Source organism: Anastrepha ludens, chromosome 2, assembly GCF_028408465.1.
Source record: "Anastrepha ludens isolate Willacy chromosome 2, idAnaLude1.1, whole genome shotgun sequence".
Classification (NCBI taxonomy): Eukaryota; Metazoa; Arthropoda; class Insecta; order Diptera; family Tephritidae; genus Anastrepha; species Anastrepha ludens.
The window spans coordinates 128585576-128613524 of NC_071498.1; the positions used below are offsets into that span (position 1 = coordinate 128585576).

The following is a 27949-nucleotide window of genomic DNA, read 5'->3' on the forward strand; positions in this document are numbered from 1 at the left end:
GCCACTCAAATCAATAGCTTTTCGAATTATGAACACCATGGACAATAATAATAAATGAAACATCTATCGTTATTGCAGTGTAGTGAGATCACTCTCTCTCTTCGTAAACATGCTCTTTAGTTCAGATGTTGAGTTAGCGTTATGTAGATCAAGTAGCAGAGTTTTATGCGAGTGACTTAGAACGCCAAATGAGTGAACCGTTGCAGGTGTTTACAGTGAACTTATCTGATTAATAGGAAACTTACATTTGTATGCGTGTGTTCATATATACATGCATGTACAGATTAAATGATGACCCTGTAGGAAAAACATGCGCTGATTGAGCTATGCTCTAAATGGGATACATTTAAAATAGCCAAAAAAGTCATTTTTTATAAATGCACAGATGAATTACAATGTGTGTCGAGTGAATTTTTTTATTTGGGTTTATATACCGTAAAATATTAGATTGATTAAAAAAATTAATGTAAAAAAATGTAATTTAATTTAAAAAATTGTAATTTTTTTTACTAGTATTAACTAAAATTTTTATTAATATTAATTAAGCAAGCTTTTTTAATTTTTTTTTATTTTAAAAAATGTAATTTTTTTGATCAATATTAATTAAAATTTTTATTAATATTAAGTAAACAAGTTTTTTTAATAAAAAAAATATTAAATTTTTAGTAATAATAGTTGTATAAATATTAAATATAATATTTTTTTTTTTAAATGTAATATTTTTTTTAAGGTAATATAGTAATCTGGTCAAATACTCATTTTTTATCGATATTTTTTAGGACCTTTTTTTTAAGAAAATAAAATGCGATCGTTTTGATTTTATAGTATGTTATTATTGACATCAAATAGTATACAAAAACAATTTTTTTTTGACAAATTTTTTTGTAATAGTGTGGCATCAAAGTAAGCGTCTTAAAAAAAAATAGGTGGCTTGTCAACAGGTTTTTGGCTCTGCAGAACATCTGAAACGATAAAAGTTAAACTGATTATTATTCTCTGTGCTTGTCATTCTAGCAGGTGCTACAAGGGAAACATTTTTTTGAAAAAATAAAGTCCGCCATTTTTTATTTTTTGAAAAAGGGGTGGAAATCAGACTGTAGTATGGAAAGTTAGGGCTGAAAAGAAACGAAGGAATAAAAAAAAAAAAATAAATAATTGGCGCGTACACTTCTGTTAGGTGTTTGGCCGAGTTCCTCCTCCTATTTGTGGTGTGCGTTTTGATGTTGTTCCACAAATGGAGGGACCTACAGTTTCAAGCCGACTCCGAACGGCAAATATTTTTATGAGGAGCTTTTTCATGGCAGGAATACACTCAGAGGTTTGCCATTGCCTGCCGAGGGGCGACCGCTATTAGAAAAATGTTTTTATAAATTTTGATTTCACCGAGATTCGAACCAACGACCTCTCTGTGAATTCCGAATGGTAATCACGCACCAACCCATTCGGCTACGGCGGCCGCCTGAAACGAAGGAATAACATACTATAAAATCAAAACGATCGCATTTTATTTTCTTAAAAAAAGATCCTAAAAAATATCGATAAAAAAAATGAGTATTTGACCAGATTACTACCTTAATTAATAATATATTAATATTTTTATTAATTAAAAAATATTTTCTAACCGCCGAAATTCGATAGGAATAAGTTTAGAACTATTACAGGAATTCTAATCTGCATTGTAGATTGAATCAACATTTTACCAACCTGTGGTTATCCTCCAATGGAAATTGCAGTTTACTAAATTATGCATAAGCGGCACCAACACTTTTGTAAACATACTTCATCAGAAGAAGAAATAAAACTCAATAAATTAAGACAAATACTAAAATTTGTCAAGGAAGTTGGGCCCAGAAAAATACTTTCAATCCATGAAGCGGGCATAGTAGATTCCTCCGGACGTAGCGCTAATTCCTCTCATAACAAAAGTAATATAGTAAAAGCGGTAAGCTCTTGGGCAGGCAGCAAGAAACTTCATAATGTTTTTGTGCTAAGAAAAAGTTTCCAAATAAAAAAATAATAAAATAGCTACCGAGCAAAAGTAAGACACTTCTGCGGATTTATTCATTTGTGAATAAAATGTTTATAATATACGAGTAAGATTCAGTAATGAAAGGTTTGTTCAGTAAGCAGCTTTCCCATTCCCTCTTGACAAATCGGTTCCATTAGCAAGGCACTGGATTCCTAATTTTAGAAATTTTGAGTAAAAGTGGAGGGAACGTAAGATTTGTAGGAGAAGCATTTCGTTTTCAAAAGGGTGTGCTTATGAGCAAGAACTTGCTCGGTACATATGTCTAGTACCAAAACGATATGGAATACATCCTGAAATATCACTTAAGTCAGGATATCAGAGAGCATTTTTTGGGGAAGGCGCGTGAAAGATGGACATTTTGACAATCTGACCCCGATGCCTTTCAAATATAGGTTGCGGAGGTACTTACTACGTTGGTACTAAGTTACCAACAAGAGTTCATTTAGGAATATGTTATTAATCACAGTCTCCGCACGGCAGATGGTTTTTTATGGGGAACTGTTTCATGGCAGAAATACCCCCCGAAGGTTTAGCATTACCTGCCGAGGGACGTGCGCTATTACAAACATCATTTTCTATCATTTGGAGTTTCGGGCTTCTTCCGAAAGGTACCCACGCACCAACCCATTTCATCGCTGATGTAATAAAAAATAATTAATTAATAAATCAGTACAGGTAGTTTGTCAAGTAGTTTGTAATGTAAGAATAATCGTGACTTGGGGATCAAAACTTTAAACTTACGTGGGTAGAGCATAGTAAAGTATGCCCAAAGTTTCTTTTTAGTCAACTAAATTTATGATGTATGCGCCTCTTTTATATGAGCACATAAACTGACGAAATCTTAATTTAAATAAAAATTTCTATACTAACAAAAGAGTGAAATTTTAACTAAAATAACACAGAATATTCACACTTGATATTGGCTGGTTGGTTGGTTAAAGTGGTGATTCATCTAGAATACAACTAGCGGGACAATTTTGTTGTTACAGCCTCGCTATCAACTTGTTTAAGGGGGTAGTATGGTTAATTCGGTGTAAAACAAGCATATTTTTCGAAATTTTTTTTGTCGACACAGTTGATTTATTCAAAATTTTAAAATTACTTCATTATAAAGTCATATTTAAAGAATATTGTGTGAAATTTTCATTGATTTTTATGAAGAAATAAGTTGGTGGCAGCGAATCTTCGCGGACGTCTCATAAAAAAGTTTTATTGCGGTGTCCCTCAGAACTCATTACTGGATCAACTAAAATCAAAAAACCAAATTGATTTCATCAGCTAATAAAGTTTCGCAGGTAACAACGTCGAATTTTTTTTTTTTTTTTTTTTTTTTAATTTTTTAAAGCGCTTTGAAGTCAAAACACCGATTTTTCATAAAAAAAACTTGAAAACTTTGTTGTTTTAAAATATGACAAAATTTAAAAAAAAAAAAAAACTCGACGTCATTACCTCGTGAATAAAGTAAAGAAACAAAAAAACCAAATTTGAAAAGAATCGGTGCAGTAGATATGAATCTACAGTGGACACCGACCGTAAAAAAGGCAAGTGTGAGAAAAACGCGTTTAAAGATTTGTGAAGATTTTTACAGCGTGAAATCCGGTTGGAGAGGTAGATACTTAATCCTTTGTGTCTTTGTCAATTTTTCTCTAATGCACTTCAAACTTTCACACAATAATCTTAAGATGTTATAGAATAATTTAAAAAAAAAAAAAAAAAATGAAAAAAAAAAAAAATACCATACTACCCCCTTAATGGCTATTTGCAGCATGACTATATCCAGTCTGTGCGCTGTAAGAGACTCTCGAACAGTGGTTTGTCTAGGGTTGACATTCTCTCCTTCCATAAAGCAGAGCATTCACAGAGGAAATCGAAAATTTCCTTTTTCTCTCGTTGTTTAAAACTGTAACAGTGAGTGTAGCGAGGGATGTCAATTTTGGCTGCTTGTTCCCCGATAGACCAAAAGCCAGTTATCACCGTCGTGAGTCTGCAGATATTCTTTCGTTTCATATTTGTCAGTATTGATGTTTATTTATGGTTAGTCGACTAGAAATTTATATTTAAATTTCAAAAAGCATCAATGATTTGTTTCTTCATTACTTAGTTCAAGGGATATACATAGCAATCGCTACCAGTATTTGATACATTTCTCCCAAATCACATAATGGAAAATGCCCAACTCTGCAGAGAACAGACTACTCTTTGCGTTTATGCAGTTAAAAAGCTAGAGAAGTACTTAGAGCGCCTTTACAAATTTCAATTTTTTTACTAAAAATGATCAATAAAAAAAAATTCAAAGCTTTTAACAACGAAAATCGCCCGCAAATTTTTTGTAAGAAAAGTTATACAAATATTGAAAACAAACTACTTACAACTAGCAAAATGTAATTGAGAATAATTTTTAGTTTAAATTGAAAAATAGTCGATCAAGATTTGTTTAGTTAAGAATCCATTTTACTTGAAAAATGAAGTTTCGAGTATTAGACGTTCAAAATTTTGTGGCCGGTAAGCAGCGGACTGGAAGCGACTGCGATAAATTTCAAAATTAAAGTATCTAGATATTTCCCACGGTTTAGTTCTTAGAATAAATAAGTTTTAATGTATTAGGGCACAGAGCACGGAAAGGTACTAATTCTCAAACTGCTTATTGATAGGTATACCATTGACCATTGGCATACCTATGACCGCGATCAAATTAATAATTAAGAATAACATTATCCAAGAGGCCCATGGGCCATAGAGGGATAAAGTCACATGCATGACTGCTACGCTACTATGGCCTCCAATACTCGTAAATAAGAAAAAGCCAAAGGAACTGTTCGGCCTTTCAAGAGAGGATATCTCAAAGGTCGTGGCCTGTAGAACCGGTCATTTACTATTCGATAGACATTCCTTGAGAGTAGGTGTTTTTTCCCATGAATATTGCAGAAGTTGTAGGTACGAGGAAGAGGAAGAAACGGTTGCACACTTCCTTTGCAACTATCCAGCCTTAGCTAAAATCAGAGCAGCTTTACTTTTGAATTCTCAACTAAAAAAAATAAATGAGATTCCCGCGTCGCACAGTAGTATCACAATGAACCTGTAAGTTCCAAGTGGCCGACCACCACCGTAACCTAACCTAACCTAGCCTACACTAGGGCATCTTTCAAGCAAAAGAAAATCGGGTTCTAGAAATTTGTACCGTGACTTAACCCTTTAGCATGTCAAGTGATAATAGTTTGCCTTCTGTTGAAGCCTAGAAAGAAGTCTAATGAGAAGCTTCCTTATATAAAGGGTTTTCCAATAGCAGGTGTTAGGTGTTAAACAGGAGAGACGATTAACGATTTTTTATGGCCGGAATTGGATGGTATTGATCTGGACAACTTTTACTTTAAACAAGGCGGTGCTCTCGAAGAGGTGATCTCAATTGACCATCGAGATCTTTTGATTTAACACCTTGTGAATTTTTTCTTTGGGGTCACTTGAAAGAGAAGGTCTATGCCAACAGCCCAGGGTCGATTCAAGACCTCAAAGATGGAGTTCGTGAGGCTATCGAGGACATGGGGCAGCCACTTTGCAATTCGGTTATAGAAAATTTCATGAAAAGGATATTGTTCTGTAAGCGTGGACGTTTTCTCGCTTCCATATTACACGAGGGAGAGAATGACAAATCTATTTTTGTGTTCTCACAAACCATATTAACTTTTCCCTTATGTAAGTATTTTATTTATTGCGAATACTAAAAGTAATGAAAATCTATCTTTTTAATCCCCGCTTTACTTCTCAGATCGTTTTATTTCTTTTCCACCTCTTTCAAAAATAAATCAATGCTTGGTATATAAGTGAATGTGCTATTTAGTATACATAGGGTGGTCCTTAAATGTATGAAGTAAATTTTTCTTCAGATTTCCTAAGCCTGAAGCCTTACGTCGACAATAAAAATTGGTTTGTTTATTTCCTTTTTTTTCTTTTTTTCCTTGTTCCCTTCACTCGGGAGCATAGGGCCTCAGTCTTGCGTTGGTTTCGTTAATCTGTTTTGATTTCTGATTTCTGGTTAGCGTGCCACTAGCAGTCCCAAGTAGTGGGAATGCCCAGCTGTCGTTGCTTAGGAACAACGCCTTCTTTAACTGCTTGGGGCGCCATCTGTGTGTCACATTTTTCTAGCAGAAGGATCGCCCAGATGGTTGAGTACTTCGCTAAATTTTGTGTGTCTGCGCTATTACCGCGGCCGCCCGCTTCGTCTTGCTGGCGCGACTGACCCAATGTGTAACTGTGTGTTTTTCTTTGTTTTTGTCTGTCTTAGCCGCCACACAATGCAAATAATGCGCTGACTATTGTGCGGGAGTAAGGATGGAAAGGATACGTTTTTGGGGTTGAGGAATGGAATTGGAGGATTTCTTATTTTTTAGTTTTTAGAAGCTGGGAAAATAGGTAAATTTGGAAAAGTGCGAGGACCGTGCTGAACCGGCAGGCTCGGGCACTTACGCTATACTACCGAGGCAGCCTTATTTGCCTTTAGTTTTAATTTATTATTTTTTGTTTATTATTATTTAATTTAATAGGGCGGACTCTTGTGTGGCACAACTTAACCATCTTCAATTGGGATGAAAATCTATATGTATTAGACTAGAAAAAAGATCTTTTAGTTTTTGCGCCTTCTTAGGGTAATCTAAATTTTGATCGCTGTGCGACAAGCCTTAACCACCACCAAACGGTACCTAAATTCTTATGGATATCTTTTGCCTCTGTTTGACGGTGACACTTTATTTTTATGTACCACCCTAATGTGTCTGATTGTCAATTCGACTATATTTGAGTTAAATCCTGGCAACAAATCTTTCAAGTGTCGTTATTTACTCGTACATACACATATCCAAAGGGATATTTTTATATCTGTGCATAGATATGCCCATTTACCCACTCACTTAATTCTTTGTGTGTGTGACATTGTTCATTTAATTCTTTTGCTTGTCTTTGGGTCGTTTGATAACATTTTTATTTGTTGACTATTTTCCTTCACAAGTGCCCATTTACTTTATTTACTTTTGTATGGTTTATTCACTCAAATTAGGCAAGCATATTACGGTAATGAACGGTAAGGAGTTTTACTTTACAGAATTTAGTGTTGAAGTGCACATACAAGCAGACATACACATTTAGGTGTATATGAAATTACGGTCAAGCAAATATTATTAAGATAGTTCCGTTAGTAACTAAAAATTAAAAAAATACCAGCCGCACTCACATGTGAAGTGAAACTTCTTAACTTCTGGATAGAATTTAAGTATTTTACTGAGGACTGAAATGATTTTTTATAAAATTACATACAATAATAGTGGATAATATTATTATTCATTTATTTCTGAAATTTGTACATTAGTCGGTGCTTCAATAGCCTATACATTTTGTATTGATGATGCAATAGCAGCAGTGGATAAAATCGGTTTGTGGTAACTGAAATAGGATATATATGTTCTTGACTCGATTGTGTCGATATAGCGAGAAAATGCGGCATCTACCGTTGTTCCTGATTTTGTTGTTGAAATATAGCGGTCATTACTCATTTGTAAATTCAGTTGATGTTCCAGAAATACTATTAATTTCATGGAAGTGTCCGATGCAAAATTTACATTGAAATCTCCAGTTCAGGTGCGAGGTTTCAGATCGTCGCGTGGAGGAAGAAGTTTACTACCATCACGAGTGTATCTTAATAACAAACCATGTAAAAATGCAATAATTTCGCTGATATGTGAATTCGGAATTATGTAGACACCCACAATTACAATGATTTGCCCATTTATCGCACGGCACACAGAAATACAAATATCACCGACATCTTTTGCTATAGCTGCATTTGATGTTGACTGTACAGCGGTAAATCGTAAGTGTGATGTGAGGACATTCACGGTATCATTTTTGTTGTGTTAGATAGCGACTCCTCCGGTTCGAACATTACTTCTTTTACACTGGATGATGCAGTTAAAATTCGGTAAACTGATTTCCTCGTCTTCACGCAACCTAGTCTCATGACAAACTACCACATTGCATTTTTCCATAACTGGATTCAATACGTCCGTAGCATGAGCACGTAGACTTTGTCAATTAAAATAGTATATCGACAATCATTCTCTTTGTTGTATAAATTGAATCATTTGTTGATCAAGAGTTTCCAAACAATTCATCGACAATCTTAGAAATTCTGCTTGCAATGATGTCTATTTCCAATGTTTGAGATTGTAACACTTCAGCAAAATCAACTTGTATATCAATCAAATTCGAAGACACATTCACAATAACTGGAAAAACAACTGGCCTTTGGACGACAATAGTATTGACATCTTCCAGCATCTTTTTTCGCTGTCTATATTCACGACACCGCTGAGCGACTGATTTCCTCGTCTTTGTGGATGTAGTTGAGGTCGGATTCATTGGACTTTGCGTTGAATTGGCCTGATGCACGTGGGCTTGAACGACAATTATTCTTTCCTCAGTATTTTCAACATGAACTTGAGCCTGCTCAGCTTGACCATTCGTTTGTGATGAATGTTGATGCAATATGTTACCATCGTCTCTGCTGGTACTGGGTTGTGGATTGTCTGGATTGACTATGGGTAATACACTTGGCCCGAAGAAATGATTCACTTGGGCCGATAATGATTTGTCTCCGATAGTGACGACTGCATTTCTCAAAGCCTTCTGTCGAGCCCTACATTTTCGATTGCGTTGTGCTGCTGTTTGCGCTGGCGATTTTTTTTAGTTTGACAATATTTTCCGAGCTCTGTATTCTCGTGCACGTTCAGCAGGTGTTTTTGGCGAAGTCTATAGCAAATAGTAATACTAAATTGGAAATCAAAAATATTTTTTATGGTCATCCAATACAATAATATAACTATTATAAAATTATACTTACAAATACTCAAATTAGTGATGTCAAATCGGGTTTAGTAAGGCACAGCAGTTTTTCCTCAACAATACCTGTGAACTGTGTAAGATAGATCTTTCATAATAACAAGTGGACTACACATATCCGCGTCGTTTTCTACGTGTCTAGGCGTCTGCGTCTCCTCGCCCATGTAATGCGCATGCGCGTGTATACGGATGTCACCATATGACGTAGGCCGTAGGCTGCAGTATATGGCATAGTATCACTAATAATATGTATACTATATATTGTCTGTGTATACTCTGTAATACGTAATATATCTACAGAAGCACCGCACAAAGCGGAGAAAGAGAACAGCTTGTATGCCGTAGGGTTATACATTTCGTGACGGTTTTTCGTAACGCTTGCTCGTGTGTCGCGGTCTTGAAATTATTCTCTGACGCGCGGAAAGAAGTTTCACTTCAAAAATATGATGAGTTCATTTAAAAGGTTACTTCATTTTGGGGAATAGGAAAATGTCTCTAGTCTCTACATTTTTTCGCCAAAAACTTTTTTACTTTGAAAAAGAGATGACAATGCGTACCAAAGTCTCTACAGAAGGCTACCATAGAGACAAAAACTATTAGCATTGCCTTCAGCTGCAATCAGCGTTAGAAAACGTTTACCGCGTATTTTATTTTTGATATTCGGAAGCCACAAGAAATCAGGTGCCAAATCAGGGCTGTAAGGCGGGTCATCCATTAGTTCGATCTTTTGAGCACTCAAACCCTCTTTTGGGTCAGCCGATGCGTGAGAGCTCGCATTGTTTTGCTGAGGGATAATTCGTCTTCGACGGTTAGTTTTCCTTAATCCTAAAACAAAACTTCTGGCAAACAAATGGTTGTGTACCACTCAGAATTGACTGTTTTAAGTTTCTCTAGTGGCACAGTTGCTACATGACTAGATTTTCTGAAAAAAGCAGGCGACCATTTGCGATGCTTCTTCGGTGAACAACTTTTGTTGGATTAAGCTCATCTTGGACCACGCATAGTGTCGATTGCGACTTTGTTTCTGGCTCATGTACATATATCTCAGATTTGTTGTTGTAGCAGATGATTAAGTTCTCTAGTGCGGTGTATGTATGATAGTTACCGATTATCATCGTCTAACTGATCTAACGCTCAGGCCAGGAAACATGTTGTTTTGCTGGGTTGGGTCCAAACAAAGAGGGGTGTTAGTTGAGTGATGCTTAGAGGGCATACGTGCATTCATATGCCGTACATGTATTGGGTACATCGGGGTCCAAGATGCTCCACCTGTTACCATGTCATAGACGTGCGCTGAACCACCGCGGCTGAGTTTCTGCAACATTTCTTTACACCAATCGACACGAGTCTGTTTTTGGGCTTTTGTAAAATTATGAGAAATACAACGAAAACAAATCTCCGTGACGACTAAATTGAATGTATGCTGGCAATAATGCCCAAGGATGCCTCTTTCTCATGATGTGAATATGCCACATGACAACTTTTCCTTATCAATTGAGGCACAACATCGATTGTTTTTTCACGAACTGGTTCGGTTTTTGCATGGCCCTCAGAAAATTCATCGTGCAAGGATCGACGGCCACGTTGGAGCTCATTGTACCAGCGCTTCATAGTAGCTAGATGTAGCATTTCAAAGCCACAAGTCGAAGCGAATTCATCAACCCACTCCTGCCTTGATAATCCACGTCGAAAATCGTAATAAATAATCGCACGAAAATTTTCACAAATTAATTGCATTTTTCGAGGATGGTTCCAGGTGTAGAAGCCCACGCAAGTAGGGAAAGTACCTGACCGCCATTCACTTGTGAGTTCGTTTAAGCCTTGTGCTAGTTCAGAAAGGGATGGTACATCCTGCTAACTCCTGCTTTGCGCTTATAACCATCGCATGGAAATTACCAAGGAATACTTGTTTAGCAAACATGAATCACGAGAACATGAAAGCCATGAAAATTCGATCTACTAGCAGCCGCCCGTTCCTCTTAAATGGGGATCAAATTGAGAACGTTGACACCTTTACCTACTTGGGTAGTAGCATTGCCGCTGAAGACAGAGCGAAAGTAGACGTTATCGCCAGAATAAATAAAACGAACGGCGTGTATGCACAGCTCCGAGCTAACTGGTCTTTGAGCATCCTCAGCGTACATACAGAATTACGGATCTTTAGGACAAATGTACTATCAGTACTCCTGTACGGCACGGAAATCTGGCTCACAAATAATTGGATCGAAATCAAATTGCAAAGCTGTGTGAACAGATGCTTACGCAGGATATTGAAGATCTGGTGGCCCAACACAACGATCTATACGAGAGGTGCAAAATCCAGCCGGCAGCTAACATGATTACACTGCGAAAGTGGAGGTGGACAAGGCGTACGCTTCGCAGGACGCAAATGAAATCTGCCGTCAAGCACTGATTTGGAATCCAAGGTACTCGCAAGGTTAGCCGTCCAAAAATATATTGGAACAGAACTGTCCAGAGAGAAGTTGAAAAGTTGAGAGGAACATCTTAGAACGAAATCAAGCTCCTAGCAAAAAATAGAATCAGATGGAGGTGTTTTACTGAGGCCCTATGCTCCAGTGGGAGAAACAGGAACCGATGATGATGATGAACTTCATTTTTGGGTCAGATGAATTTTCAACTCACTGAAAAGAGAACAAATAAAGCTCATATTTAAGTGAAAATGTTGTATTTAAGTTAGTTCAAACTTTTCGTTAAAAACATCGAATTACAACTCATGTTGTTGTTGTTGCAGCATAAACATTCCCAATACTTACATACGGGGAATGCTGCTGGAGTGACAGTCCTTGGCCGGACATAAATCTGGGTCGTTTCAGTAAGGTAGAACCGACTGTCGTGGAAGCGAATTACAACTCATCTCACGTTGCGTTGCAAAAGCGCGGAACATAAAAGGCAACCTCGTATGCTTATAGCTGCCTTGCATAACGAAATGCGGATATAGAACTGATCTGCGTAAATAGTAAATTTTTTTCGCCTAAATACGAGGGGTGCCTTTTATATGTCGGGATTTGGCAACCCTGGTGTTGCAATCTGGCAACTGACAGCTGTATCGCAAAGTTTGACATTTTTTGGCTTTTACGTACTCATAACGTTTTGAAATACCTGCGCTATTTGTGTTGTGTACAGTAACTTAAAAGATTAATCTCGGTCCAAAAATGGAATTAAATCGTGAAAATTTTCGTGCGATTGTCTTTACAACTTTCGACGTGGATTAACTCAGCAACATTGCATGGATGAACTTAATTCATTTTTTGGCCATGAAGCTCCATCAAGGACCAGTGTTTATCGATGGTATGGGGAATTCAATCGTGGTCGTAGTTCACTCCAAGACGAATTTCGTGAAGATCGTCCAAAATCAGTTGTTGTTCCGAAAACCATTGATGCTGTGCGCGAACTGATATTGCAAGATCGTCATGTGACCTATCGTGAGATTGAGACAATCTTAGGCATTAGTGGTACTAGCATACATTCAATATTGCATAAACATTTGACTGTCAAAAAAATTTGTTCGCGTTGGATCCCACACAATTTGTCAATCGCTCAAAAAAAGGCTCGGTTCGATTGGTCGAAGGAAATGCTCAAAAAATACGATCGCAGGGCTTCGAAACACGTCTATGACATCCTGACAGGTGATAAATCATGGATTTACGCGTATGAGCCCGAAAGTAAACAGCAGTCGACTGTATGGGTGTTTCAAGATGAGCCAAATCCAACAAAAGTTGTTCGCGCACGAAGCACTTCCAAGCAAATGGTCGCCTGTTTTTTCGGAAAAACTGGACACGTCGCAACCGTTCCACTAGAACAACGCAGAACAGTAAATTCTGAGTGGTACAAAACCATTTGTTTGCCAGTTGTCTTCCAAGAAATTAGGAAAACCAATCGCCAAAGACGGATCACTCTTCACCAGGACAATGCGAGCTCTCACACATCGGCTCAAACAACTGCATTTTTGAGCACCCAAAACATCGAGTTAATGGGTCATCCGCCGTATAGTCCTGACTTGGCACCGAATGACTTCTTTTTATTCTCGTACGTAAAAAACAAACTGAGAGGTCAACGTTTTTCGACACCTGAAGAAGCGGTTGCGGCATTCAGAATTAATGTTTTGGAGGTACCTGATTCAGAGTGGCAAAAGTGCTTCGACATTTGGTTCAAACGCATGCAAATATTTCATGGAGAATATTTTGAAAAACAATAAAGTTATTTTCGATGATTAAAATTTGTTTTTGTTCTCTAATCCCGAAATATACAAGGCACCCCGCGTACATATTTATACAAATTCACCTATTAAATAAAAGCATTCTAATAAACAGTCGTACAAAATTTAAGAAGTCGCTACTACCCTCTAAATATCTACCCTCTCTTAATTTCTGCTCTCTAGAAACGATTCACGACTAACCGCAATGCGCCTAACCTACATCTCGAGTTCAAAAAAAGGTTGCTACCAAATGTTATTGTATTAAAATTCAAACATTTTCTTAGGCGCTTCTTTAAATTAGTTTTACTTTTTAGTCAACCCACACAATTTGACATATGCTGCTATATCGCATTTTTTAACACTCGACAGCAGGAGTTGATGGACCAGAGAGGGGATATTAAAGAAGAGACATACAAAAAGGCAAATAACAGAAACAACAAAAAATATATGGAAAAAAGTAATGCTTAAACGCTAAGTTGGGGCGGCATTGCCCTTTTGAACTCTGGCAGCAACCACAAGCCAAAATCATGAAAAGTGCCAGCTAAAGCTGCATGAAATTAAACTTGAAAGGTTGTCAGTGACCCTCATTAAAAAGCGGCAGCCAAGCAGTAACAACAAAAAATAAAAAGCGTTCACACACACACACACATAGACAGATTTAAACTAAGCTGATAAAGAAACGCCTAATGAAAAGGTCACTTTGATGTGCTGCAAAACGTCAAACACGCCCATGACGTTAGCCACACCTCCTCCAGCAATGTTTCTTCGACGCAATGAATTTGATTTTAATTTGCTTGACCGGCGCACGACCAAAGTTGTGGCAAATAATTTTTGACCTCGGGTCAGCTATGGAAATCCTTGCTTGACTACATAAAGTAGAGCTGCCAACACCTACAAGTGCACAACTAATATAACACGCTTACACTCACACACACATACACACACATTGACATTCACATGTGTAGGAGTATTTTGTGAGCACTCAAAGCATAATTGTTTTTTGCCAACAACACTGATTTTATGGTACGTACGTATGTTTGTTTGTGTTTAAGGGTATGTTGTGCCCGATCTTGCCTTTGCTGTCGCCTTTGGCATACAAATTATATTCTTCATTAGTTACATTGCTTGGTGACTTAATTAAAAAGTTCGCCGTAGATGCCTTATAAAAATATCACAGCAAAGTTGAAGATGCCGAGTTGTGAAGTGCTACAAGAGTTCGCTACTATGCCGGAAGATGTGAAAAGGGACTAGTGTTAGTGGTTGGTTGGATGTTCTCAAAGTACGTCAAAGTTTTGTGGAGCTTTTTCCAGACGTCTACTCATAAAGCGAAATGAAATTGTTGGTGTTGTAATGCACAAGTCAAGGGTAAAACTTAACGTATTTTGGACTTCTTTGAAAGGAAGCTGAAATTGACTTCTCTATTATGAAGTGTGTGCGTGTGTGTGCGTATGTGTGGTATGCTAAGGATGCCAAATTGAATAAGGATGCAAGTATTTTAGTTGGTGAATGTTTACGTATGAGCTAATGCAATATCTGGGCTTCAATATGAGCAATGAAATAATTTTCCAATATCCCCGTAGGAAAAAAAAACAACTATGTAGAATCGAAAAATTAGCAATTCTTCAGAAGAAAAAATTCCGAAATCACTAAATCAGATTTTGTAATAAATAAAATAAAAGTGTATTTTCCCGAAGCAAAGTGATGAATAAAATACGAGGGTGGCTATTTATATTTCAATCTTTGGTCATTTCTAGTGTTGTTCAGTGTAAAATGTTTTCATTGTTAATTTGTTCATTGTAAAATTTGACATGTTTTCCCATGTACGCACTCAAAATACTTTGTTGCATGGGATGGAAATTGGAATTAAACTGTGAACATTTTCTTGCGATTATTCTTCACAATTTTCGATACGTTACCTACCAAGTGCATACGTTTGAGTGTGTCGATAGCCGTTAATTTTAATTTCGAACCAACCAAAGTTGGCCTGCATTGGCTTCCACTCAGCTTCTTAAGTTGGATCTCATCTTACTAGCAGAATCGCCATTGGTTGGTCGTCGTCGACAACGTTAGGTCTCTTCCTTTCGTTGCCTACACTGGGGTTCCGCAAGGTAGTATTCTGGGCCCACTTGTTTTGTTCTGTTTATCAACGATATTTACTATTGCTTTTCGTCAGCAAGATTCCTGCTTTCTGCAGACGACGTTAATTTTTATTCGACGATTACTAGCTCCCTCGACTCTGAATTGATGCAAATTGATTTGTATAGTTTCAGCAACTGGTGTATCAATAATCGTCTATTGCTCAACTTAAAAAAAGTGCTTTAAAATTCCTTTTCCAACCGTGCCATTGTTATTGACTCATCTAATCACATTTCGAGAACACCCCTGTCACGTGTAAGTGAAGTTAAAGGCTTGGGTGTAATATTTGATTCGAATCTTTCTTTTACTAATTATATAAATTTAATTACAGCCAAATCTTACGGCATACTTGCTTTTCTTAGGCGTCATAGCTCCGATTTTTCCAACCCTTATACGCTGAAGCTTTTGTATAGGGCGTTTGTCTATTCCAAACTGGAGAATTCATCTTTCAATTGATCTCTGTATTACCATATTCGTGCCATGCCGCTAGAATTGAACGAATCCAGAAAGTATTCTTACGTTTCGCGTTGCGTAATTTACGCTTTTCGGATCCTATTCCTACATATGAAGCGCGATGTTTATTGATCAACTTAAAATCATTGCAAAGCAGGAGAATAATCCTATTTTTATGTTTCATTTTCGAGTTAATCCGTGGCACTGTTGACTGTCCGCTGCTTCGTGAGAGGATTTTCTTTAATATTCTATGCGTAGGTCGCAGTTCTTCTATATTGGTATTTCAAAATCCCTTTATGCTCAGAATGATTTTATTTATAGAACCTTAATTCAGCTTAATAAAACCTCTAAATTTGTTGAGATAGATTTTTCATTTTCAAAAGACCACCTACTAAAATCTTTGAATACTTATTATAAATAGTTTAATTGTACTTTCTTTTTTTTGCCTATTAACCTTAAAATAGTCTATAAAATCATTGGTTTAACGAATAAATAAATAAATAAGCAAACAAATAAACAGATTACTTTGTTTCAACTCCAATTTTAGGGGATTGCATTTTGCACTTCTTCTTTTGTCACTTCTAATTCCTTGTCTAGGGCCTCTTGCGGCATCGCTAGTGGGTTAGCACATATTTCAATATTTGTTTGCGCTTTGAGTATATTTGGCCCTATCACGGAATCCGTCATAGAGAACCTATGAATACGAATGTCTACTACGAACACGAAAAAAGTGCTGCCAAACTCAAATGTCAAATTTTAATATTTCGACAACAGCCCACTTCAATGTAAAGAAGGTAATTTGCAAATAATCAAATTAGCTGAATTTTCATATTAGATAAAATGTATTCGTTGGTATGTGCGGTAGTGTTAAGGGGGGGATAGGGTTTAGCGCTAAAAAAAAACACTTTTTTTTGAATTTTTTACAGAAATATGGCTTAAGATACTTTAATAAAATCAGTTGCATGTTATTGTACATTTTTTCAATAAGTTTTTAAAAAATATTAATAATAAAATATTGACAAATAAGCCCATGACAGAGTTTTTTTGGAGATATATTATGTTTTTCGAGAGGTGCTCTGCGGTGCCAATCGGCATTCGTCGTAGAATCATCTGAAACCAAAAAAGGCGAATTTTTCAGTTAAAGTATGACGTAATGCTCCCCCTACATTAATACAATTTTTTTTTTTTTCATTTTTGTAGTTTTGGTGGCAAAAAAACGTAAAACGAGCATTTTTGGCGAAAAATTTCGCCATATTTGTAAGTGAAAAACAACCTTAAAAAAAAAAAATAAAAAAAAACAGTGTAGGGGGGAGGTATTTTTGATTTAGAAAACGTGTGCCAAATTTGAAAAGAATCGGTTGAATAGTTTCGGAGTTGTGATTGGCACCGACTTTTAAGAAGTCGTTTCGGGAAAAACGCGTTTGAAAAAATGACTGAGAAATTATCGATACTCCGCATTCGAGGTAGAGTGCCTACAAAGGCTATAACTTTGAGAGTTCTGCTCCGATCCACTTAAAATTTTGGCACAACATTCTTGAAATGATTTACTATAAGATGAGTGAAGAAAAAAAATTTCGATTTTGTGACCCTACCCCCCCCTTAATGGAGGAAGAGAGAAGTAAACGGAGTCTCAAAATAGAGCGAAAAATTTTGAGAGATGCCAGCAACCTCTCGTTATGGACAAACCATTGTAAGTGCTTGCTTTTGTGTTAAAGAAAAATTTAACTTAAATTCGGTTTAAAATCTATCTATATATATACAAATTCAGCCGTTTTTCGCGTTGTGATGAACTTTACGGAGAATGGCTCAACCGATTTCAACCAAACTTTGCCACATTGAAGAGACACATGTGGAGAGGGTTTGTGTTTTAAGAATCGGATACCAGGGTCTCAAGGAATAGGCCAAAACGTGGACCCGGGTAACCCTAGGATGTGTTTGTACAATATGCGTAGCAAATGGAAGCTGTTGATGATTTCTATAGTATAGAGTATTTTTCATACCGTTCCGTGACTAGGGTCTCGAGATATAGGCCATGGTTCCAACACGACGGCGGTACTTGTCATACAGGGCGTGAAACAATGGATTTATTGCGTCATCGTTTCGGTGAACAATTTATCTCTCGTCTCGGACACGTGGATTGGCCACCAAGATCATGCGATATCCCATACTTGGACTTTCATATGTGATAGTGTGTAAAGTCCAAAAGTTTTGCGGATAAACCAGCTTTGACTGAGGCATTGGAAGCCAACGTTACTAAAGTTATTCCCGAGACATCGACCGAAGTCCTCCAGCGAGTCATTCAAAGTTGGTGTTTACCGATGGCCGAATTAAGCCCCAGTTGCGGCCAACATTTTAAACGAATTATCCCTGAAAAATAAACAATGCCCAATAAATTAGAATTTTCATTGTTTTACTTCAATTTAAAATCGGATACCTTTAAATTGATCACTTTTTATAACAGCTGCGTGCTTGCATACAGAAACGGCATTTAAAAAGTGGTGCATAGATATCAGTAGTGAATAATTCCTAGAAGGTACCTTTTTTATGTCAATTCTCACATTTATCAAGTCGACAGATGTACGAGGTTTGTTCAAAAAATAGGTGAATTTTAAAACTTCGCTGGCGACGTACATTCGACTTTGAATTAATATTTTTTTACGTCGTCTCGAAGATACGCTATGATCAGAAGGTATCGATGATGTTTAAATAAAACAAAACAGAGTTAACTTTAAGGCAAATTTATTTTATCTCCTTCAAAACATGACCCGTCTGAAGCAACACTCTTGTGCCAACATTTAACCCAATCTTCCATGCACTCCTGGTAGGCCGACGAAGGGATGGCCTTCAGCTTCTTCGTCGCATTCTCTTTGATCTCCTCCATCGACTGAAATCTCCTTTAACGAAGTAGTAACTTCAACTTGGGAAACAAAAAGAAGTCGCACGGGGCCATATCAGGTGAATACGGTGCTTGCACGATGGTATTTACTTGGTGTTTGAGTAAATAATCCAGCACAACTTGGGCTCAGTGCGATGGCGCGTTATCCTCAGGCAAAATCCAAGAATTGTTTGCCCACATTTCCGGCCGTTTGCGACGTACAGCATTAAACGCTTCAAAACGGATAAATAATATTCTTTATTGACTGTCTGGCCCGATGGAAGGTACTAATGGTGCACTACGCCTTCGGTTCGTTTAAATTAAACATTCCCGCTACTTTTTGATCATCGGGTAAGTTCCCGCTTTAAACAATATTGTATTGTATTATATGTTTCGTTTGTTTGTGAGAGGCATACATAAGACAAGTGTTTTGAGTGTACGTCGGTTTTCTGGTTTCTTTTCCGGTTCGCTCATGTCATGCAATCTTTTCGGAAATTTTGGGCATGAAGCGTGTGGCAACGAAGTTCGTTCCAAAATCGCATGAGCATCGCTCAGGAATTGTTGAATAACGTCACCGATGGTCCAGTTTCGCTTAAAAGTCATAAATGGTGAGGAGTCACTGGTATATGATTATGACATCGACACCAAAGCTCAATCGTCCCAACAGGAGAGTCCAGGAGTACCAAGAGTCGAAGCTGCTGCACTGCTAGAACCATAAACATATCTTCGAGACAAGTAAACCAGCATAAAAAATAATAATACTCCAAAGTCGAATGTACGTAGCCCGCGAAATTTGAAATTTTTTTTTCTGAAAAACAAATTTTTGAAACTGTATAAAAGGTCTGGAGACCCAATGCACTACTCAAAAATTTCAATGCCACTTAAAAAAATTTAACTGTTTGAACAAGTTCTTATATAGAAATTACATCCTGAATTTCGAAAACAATATTATTTCGGATTCGAAGGTCTTTTGGCAATTCATCAAATCAAAAAAGTCTTGCTCAACGGTGCCAAACAATGTTTTTTATAATATTAAATATGCAAATTCTGCCATAGAATCTGCCAATTTATTTGCCGACTTTTTTTGCTCTAATTTTGAACCCAACTTAGACTTCGATTCTAGTTTGCCCTCTAATAGTTTTTCACTACTCAATTTTGGGACTTTGTGCCTATTTGTTACTGATGTGGTCAAGGGTATTATGAAGCTCAAGTCTCACGAAAACTGACTCGGATGGCCTTTCGGGCATCTTGCTGAAGAACTGCTTGAGTCTCGCTGAGCCCTTACAATTATATTTAATAAATCGTTGTCCTCTGGTATCTTTGTTGATGACTAGAAATTAACTTCCGTTACGCCTATATTTAAGAGTGGAAATAAAAACGATGTTAGCAATTACAGACCGATTTCGAAGCTTTCGTCTGTCTCAAAACTTTTTGAGATAACAGTGACTGATAAGTTATATTTCGCTGTCAAAGGCCTAATATCTACCAACCAGCATGGTTTCGTTGCAAGTCGCTCTACTGTCACTAATTTGTCTATTTTTAATGATTACTGCATTTCAGCCTTCCAGAACAGATCTCAAGTTGATACAATTTATACAGACTTCTCTAAAGCGTTTGACAAAGTATCGCACCGAATACTATTGTGGAAACCTGCGTCATTGGGTATACACTCCACTTTTTTGTCGTGGATCAAATCATATTTGTCCCACAGGCACTGCGTTGTAGCCGTTGATAATACGACATCCCGTGCATTTATTGCATCCTCTGGTGTCCCACAGGGAAGTGTTCTAGGACCCCTTCTCTTTATACTCTTTACTAACGATATTGGTTCTTGCTTTTCTTTTGCTAAACACTTGTTGTATGCTGTTGATCTTAAAATATTTGCGGTGATTAACAGTGTTAGTGACTCTGAAAAGTTGCAAACCGACTTGCACAATGTCCTGAACTGGTGCTATTTAAACCGTTTGCCACTAAATATAAGCAAATGCTTTAACGTAAAATATGCTAAATCAAACAATACTTTGCATCGATCGTATGGTATTGCTGGCTTACCTATGCAATCCGTTGAGGAAATTAAAGACTTTGGCGTTATTTTCGACTCTAAGCTGAATTTCACCATTTCATCATTTCTGGATCTATTGATTGTCCTTCCCTTTTAAGTAAAATTCAATTTAGTATACCCAACATGAGGCTCCGACAGTACGAAACCTTTAAAATTGGATTCTTGAATGATAATATATAATTTTTCACATATAAGTTTTAAGAGTCGTTTCTGAATAAGAATTGTGAAATCTACATTTTTACATGTTCTTTTTTTAAACATCAACTGGAGACGTCTTTTGAAAGACCTTTTTAGAAAAATCAGAAAAAAAATTAAAATAAGTAAAATAGTAGGAATAAAAGTTTTATAAGAAAAAACAAACCAGCAGCAGAAAAAAATGAAAATAGAGCTGCCAGCAAATTTCCCCCCACTTGTTTCCCAAAATACTTTTTGAACTTTTTACGGGCGCAAACGTAAAGGCCGAACTTCTTATTGAATTAAAGGCAAAACTTTGAAACAATTTTCACTCCTGTGTGAGCAGTTTTGCAACCTTTTCATGTGTGTGTACACACACATGCATATGTATCTGTGCACTTACCTATGTATCTGTGTACACGCATATGTATGTAAGTGTAATTTCATGCATGAACAAGTAAGCGCTGGTGCCTTTTATATTAATTTGTCTCCAACTAAAAGGAACTAAAAGGATAATTTATTTAGGGTTAAGATACGAAATTCTTTCGTCTGACTTTTGGGTAACTTGGACGACAATTAAGCAGAGAATTAAATTTTCCAAAACGCATATCGAAATTGAATTAACATCTAGTTAATAGTCGTATCGCGTCATTTATCTTCGTTTTGCTTAATTTTTGCGTAGCTCCAGCCACGCTTTCAATTTCAACTTATTTATCTGCATATTTCATTTGCATTTGCTTTGTTTCTTTGCAGAGTTGCCCGAAAAACGGCCACAATTGTTCACCGAACATACGCGCTATGAACCGGGCGATGTGTTGCGTGCCAATTGCAGCACGCCACCTTCACGACCACGCGCCGATTTGAAGTTCACAATAAATAATATGGTGGTAAGTTTCCAAAGAGCTATGGCTTATAAAAAATAAGGCATTCTATATAAATTAGGGTCAGTCAATAGCCCTGTAGCTAGCGCTGTAACCTAACTATTAAATTTTATAATTTACTATAAACTTAATTCAATAAATAAATAAACAAAAATAAATTAGAGTCGAACGAAAAAAAAAAAACAAATATGAGTTGCTAAAGAGTTGTTAAATTTCTTTAGCGTGCATAAGTCAAACGTAATTTTTTTAGATATATTTACACACACCGATTTGTGTTAATGGATTACGAAAGTGTGAAGATCTCTGGTTTATTTTGTGTTCACAAAAAACCCATTATAAGTCACACTTAAGCCACCCTTGCCACTCCACACCACGGAAGCAATTTTTCTCCGCTTTTCATTTGCACTTATTCCTTGTTCGCTTTAGGCGTTCATAAAACCTTTATACAATTATCCAATTTTCAGAACAATGTTGGTCAACTGAATAGGTGCCCATCTTTTTCCTAGCCCAACACTGCCTTTGGGCAAACAAAAACATGTCCTGGTATCTGTGCAGAAGCGTGCATTGTCTTGCCACAAACAGGTGGATTGCATATTCGAAATAGTGTGGGAAAATTGCTCGAACACAGGGTGATACAAGCACAAGTATTTATCTTTTTAAAATTTTTATAAAATTAAAAAAAAATTAGTTACCTTTTTTTTTAATTTTATTTGAGAACAAAGAACAAAATAACTTAGGGACAGGGCCTGGTGAACTTGTTCACGGATGGATCGAAGTTGGAAGGAAAGGTTGTCGGAGGAGTCTTTTGCGAGTAGCTCCCCACCAGACTCAAATTCGGGTTACCGGGCCACTGCAGTGTGTTCCAGGCAGAGGTGGCCGCAATCAAGGAGGCAGCTGATTGGTTGCTCACATGCGTACTAACAGTCAAGAAAGTAAATATTTACTCCGACAGCCAAGCGGCAAAAAGGACTCTCGGGTCAGTGACGGTGCATTCGAAACTGCTCAAGGCATGCTTGACCTCACTTTCGACGGCGTCCGAATTCTTTGACATTAGCCTCATCTGGGTTCCTGGTCACAGCGACAAACTGTGAGGTGGATGAGCTGGCCAGACAAGAGACATGTGAGGTGATTTCCCCGCAAAGGGAGAACATTGGAATCACTCTGACTGTCTGCGGTCTGCTCCTGGAAAGATGGTCATTGCGCCAACTCAGCGAGCGTTGAGCAAGTAAACAAACTTGTAAAGTAGCGAAATCCTTCTGACCACGTGTGGACCGTGGGCGCTCGGGCGAGCTTCTGAGGTTGAAAAAATATCAGCTCTCTAATCTCGTGGGCTTTCTCACAGGTCACTATGCACGAGGAATGCATGCTGTGAGACTTGAAATCGAATTCCTCGCGTCCTTTTTGTGCTGGATGTATGGAGGATGAGGTGGCATCATCTCAGCACCTTCTCCTTAGTTGCTCTGCTCTGGCGGGGCTCAGATCCAGGCATCTTGGCTCTTACTTCTTTGCTACGCCTGCTGATATAGCCTGCGTTGACATTAAAAATCTGATGAATTTCATCAGCAGCCCAAAGCGGTTGACGCAAACGTAGCATAGTCATCGTTCGTAATCCATACGCTCCTAACCATCCCAGCACTACCTCTCCCCGCCCTCTCCCATTGGTTTTTCTCTTTCACCTCACCTCCTTCATGATGATATCACAAAGGACGAATCCATTTTACTTCGTCCAAGTGTGCTCATTCCTTGGGCGACCATACCAACCTAACCTAAGAACAAATAATCCCAAGGACTTAATCGGATGTTCAGTAGCGCATTTGACAAAATAAAATTTTCCACGAAATTCTAAAAAAAAATTGGAGCTCCTTCGCGTTAAACAACTTAACCGCATAACGCAACAGCACAATTCGATGCATCAAAAGATCGGTTGTTGGTAGTCCAGTTTCATAGCTTCAATTTCAGACCAGAGAAATGTATACGTAGGTATATGTAAATGGCTCTGTAGTAGGCATTCACACAAAAAAATTTTGTATCTTTTATTGATTCAACTTTTAGACCACATTCCGATATATCCTTGCCATGTGTCCAGCTACCCTGCCAGCCCCTGTTCAACCGCATTCCTTTCAATCATTGTTACCCTGCTGTCCCAAATAAAAGACTTGCTCTAGAATCTCAACACATTACGAAATTCCTTAAGGAATTCCTCCAAGGTAATAGGAAATCAGCAGCTCTATTTCGTTTTTAACACTATTCCATGCTTTTCTAATGCCTACTCGTATTCGTCGGCACATTCGTGCTATTGTTTGCATCAGTTGATTTAACTTGCTAAGAAATGTATAGAAGCTTGTCTCGCTATGCTGTGCACAGACACACACACACACACTGACACAAAAGCTGTTGTTGGTATCATTTTATTCTCATTACTTTGGCTTTGTTCCTTGAATCCTCTACGAGCACCTGGATAGTAAGTGATAAGATGTACCTGCAGTAAATCGAACTAGTTAGGGATCAGTGCCGCACAAACTCTTCCGGAGGCGTTACTGGTCCTCGCTCTATTCCCAAGCAATACTTTCCGCTATGAAATCTTGCACAGCTATGATCTTTTTAACCTTGCTCTACCTTCCTTTCCTCTCTTGCTGTGGAATGCAGTCTGAACTGTTCCGTTTTGGACTGCACTCGCAGTCGTTGGTGGCTTAAAATAATGGCACGCGGCTTAAGAGTTCCTAAGTTCAATTCTTCGTACAGCCAGATGGTTTTTAATTCATAACTCTTAGTTTTCTTTTTATACGAGTAACCATTTATATTCTATTGTACTAGATTTATTCTAAATCAATTTATACAAATTTTATTATGAAGCCTTACCCATTATTTATAGAAAAATCAAGAAACTACTGTATAGTATGACAAAATGGTAGATCAATTCAGCAAGCGAACAGCTGTTAAGTCAATTCTCAGATAAAGAGAAATCGTTCTACTCACAACGAACCGCAGATGGCACTCGTAAATTTTAGAAAAATTCTTACAGATTTCTGTAAGGCCAAGAGTATTCTTTTAAATAAATCTTTCATCATGGCGTTTTCTTCGAAAGAGGAATGAGTTAACGGTTTTTTGGCGACGAATATGATAAAACCATCTATGCAGATAGCTCAAAGTTAAATAAAAAAGTAGGCGTGGGGCTTAGTCTGTTAAACTTGGGGGTAACCAAGCATTTCGCCTACCTGATCATTGCAATCTATTTCGAGCGGCAGACATTGCTATAAAATATGGGCCAGAGTATTATCCACAAATGAAGTGCCTATTTACTCAGACAGTCAAATAGCTATAAAAGCGCTAGAATCCAAAACATACTCGTTACAAACAGCCATAGAATGCGCTACCATGGTAGACGGCGCAGATGAGGATGACGGAGCAGATGAAGATGTCAACTGCAGGCTTAACGAAGCAAGGGCGGTGTTCAGGCGAATGCATACAGTATGGTTGAGTTCGCAAATCTCCAGGCACAGTAAACTGCGAATATTCAGCTCATGTGTGAAGTCCGTATTGTTGTACGGAAGTGAACCATGGCTGGTCTCCAACACCATCACACAGAGGCTTTAATTTTTCGTCAACAAATAAAACGCAGAAAGTTGCGATGGATAGGAAACCACCAGATAGCATCACGGAAATGGCATCACTTGGTGAAGGTCGATGTTGCGCGAACTAGCAGATGCCGATATCATATGCGACGGCGCAAAAAGAACAACCCAGATCCGTGTACGATGGAAGAGTCTTGTCGAAGCCCTGTGCTCCCGAGCGGAGTGAACAAGGATATAAAAAATCGGAAGCCATCAACATGGTAAATTCAATTTGGCAAAATTTGTTTGCGTACTAAGTAAACAAACGAGACCGAAATGGAACAGCGGTCGCTCTAGGGAAGTTAATAGAAACATGATAGGTGTTTTATATGGTCATTGTTTAATAGACAACCGCACCAGAAGCTTACGACTCCCATACCAAGATTTTTGTAGAAGCTGATTTAACATAGAAGAAGAGGAAACGATCAGTCACCTCCTATGTGAGTGTGAAGGCTTAGCCAGAAGGAGACTTCGCGCTCTTGGTACTGCATTCTTAACAGATGTAGCGAATGTAGCGCATCTAAAACTAAAAAAGCTTTCCTCCTTTTTAAAAGTTACAGAATGGTTTAAAAATAACCAATTTTGTGAGGATAAGTTCCAGTCATATTACAATGGATCTACGACAGCTTTAAATGTGTCGCTACGACAAGCACCCTACTTAACTACTTACCTATCAAGATAAAATGGTGATTTTCTGTCAGTACAGTTACAGTCACAACATGAGCAATTTGAATGTTGGCGCTTTCAGCGAAAAACCGCGTGCCAACTCTCACATCCTGCATCCGTTTTACACTAATTCGAATATACGAGTACTTAGTTAAGTAGAGTATTTATGTGCGAGTGGTGTTTAAAGGACTAGTGATTTGGGAGATTATCACAAGTTTTTAAAGGCTTGCATGCTTGTACAAGTTAGTGTTGTTGTCCATACTTGCAGTTAGGGAGTATAACCTAAATCTTGTCCTTGGTCGGCCATACCTAAATACCAAAGGACACGTCGCTAACAGCAATTCGTCCCAACCAGTTACGTTGACATGTTAAACAGAAAGGGCTTAACTGAAGCTGACAAGCCGACATATTACATGGCTGAAGAAGACCGAGTTTACAAAGGTGGAAATCTAACGCAAAGTGCAGTATTGCAATTTCAGACACTCCAGCAATCGGAGCACCACGCATACATACATATACACATTCATGTACGTTAATGAATGCGCTTGAATATGTGAATTTGGGCGCAGAGGCTGTTACTGTACTTGTTGGACTTCTTTCAGCAACAATTTTGGTGAGCCACAGTGTAAAATTTTGAAGTATAATTTATGAAAGACAAAGATAAAGGTAAAGATAAAGATAAAGATAAAGATTAAGATAAAGATAAAGATAAAGATAAAGATAAAGATAAAGATAAAGATAAAGATAAAGATAAAGATAAAGATAAAGATAAAGATAAAGATAAAGATAAAGATAAAGATAAAGATAAAGATAAAGATAAAGATAAAGATAAAGATGAAGGTAAAGATAAAGATAAAGATAAAGATAAAGATAAAGATAAAGATAAAGATAAAGATAAAGATAAAGATAAAGATAAAGATAAAGATAAAGATGAAGGTAAAAATAAAGGTAAAGATAAAGGTAAAGGTAAAGATAAAGATAAAGATAAAGATAAAGATAAAGATAAAGATAAAGATAAAGATAAAGATAAAGATTAAGGTAAAGATAAAGATAAAGATAAAGATAAAGATAAAGATAAAGATAAAGATAAAGATAAAGATAAAGATAAAGATAAAGATAAAGATAAAGATAAAGATAAAGATAAAGATAAAGATAAAGATAAAGATAAAGATAAAGATAAAGATAAAGATAAAGGTAAAGATAAAGATAAAGATAAAGATAAAGATAAAGATAAAGATAAAGATAAAGATAAAGATAAAGATAAAGATAAAGATAAAGATAAAGATAAAGATAAAGATAAAGATAAAGATAAAGATAAAGATAAAGATAAAGATAAAGATAAAGATAAAGATAAAGATAAAGATAAAGATAAAGATAAAGATAAAGATAAAGATAAAGATAAAGATGAAGGTAAAAATAAAGGTAAAGATAAAGGTAAAGGTAGAGATAAAGATAAAGATAAAGATAAAGATAAAGATAAAGATTAAGGTAAAGATAAAGATAAAGATAAAGATAAAGATAAAGATAAAGATAAAGATAAAGATAAAGATAAAGATAAAGATAAAGATAAAGATAAAGATAAAGATAAAGATAAAGATAAAGATAAAGATAAAGATAAAGATAAAGATAAAGATAAAGATAAAGATAAAGATAAAGATAAAGATTAAGGTAAAGATAAAGATAAAGATAAAGATAAAGATAAAGATAAAGATAAAGATAAAGATAAAGATAAAGATAAAGATAAAGATAAAGATTAAGGTAAAGATAAAGATAAAGATAAAGATAAAGATAAAGATAAAGATAAAGATAAAGATAAAGATAAAGATAAAGATAAAGATAAAGATAAAGATAAAGATAAAGATAAAGATAAAGATAAAGATGAAGGTAAAAATAAAGGTAAAAATAAAGGTAAAGATAAAGATAAAGATTAAGGTATAGATAAAGATAAAGATAAAGATTAA

The 27949-nt window shown here is 36.8% G+C and overlaps 1 protein-coding gene across 1 annotated transcript in view; it reads left to right on the plus strand.

The window, feature by feature from the left end:
- Positions 1 to 21872, plus strand: part of LOC128854929 (uncharacterized) — a 77578-nt gene extending 55706 nt beyond the window's left edge. The window contains exon 4 of the mRNA XM_054089418.1: positions 21584 to 21872. Within this exon, the coding sequence (XP_053945393.1) occupies positions 21584 to 21753 (170 nt within the window). The 3' untranslated portion in view covers positions 21754 to 21872. The remainder of the gene's footprint in view (positions 1 to 21583) is intronic.
- Positions 21873 to 27949: the final 6077 nt, after the last annotated feature.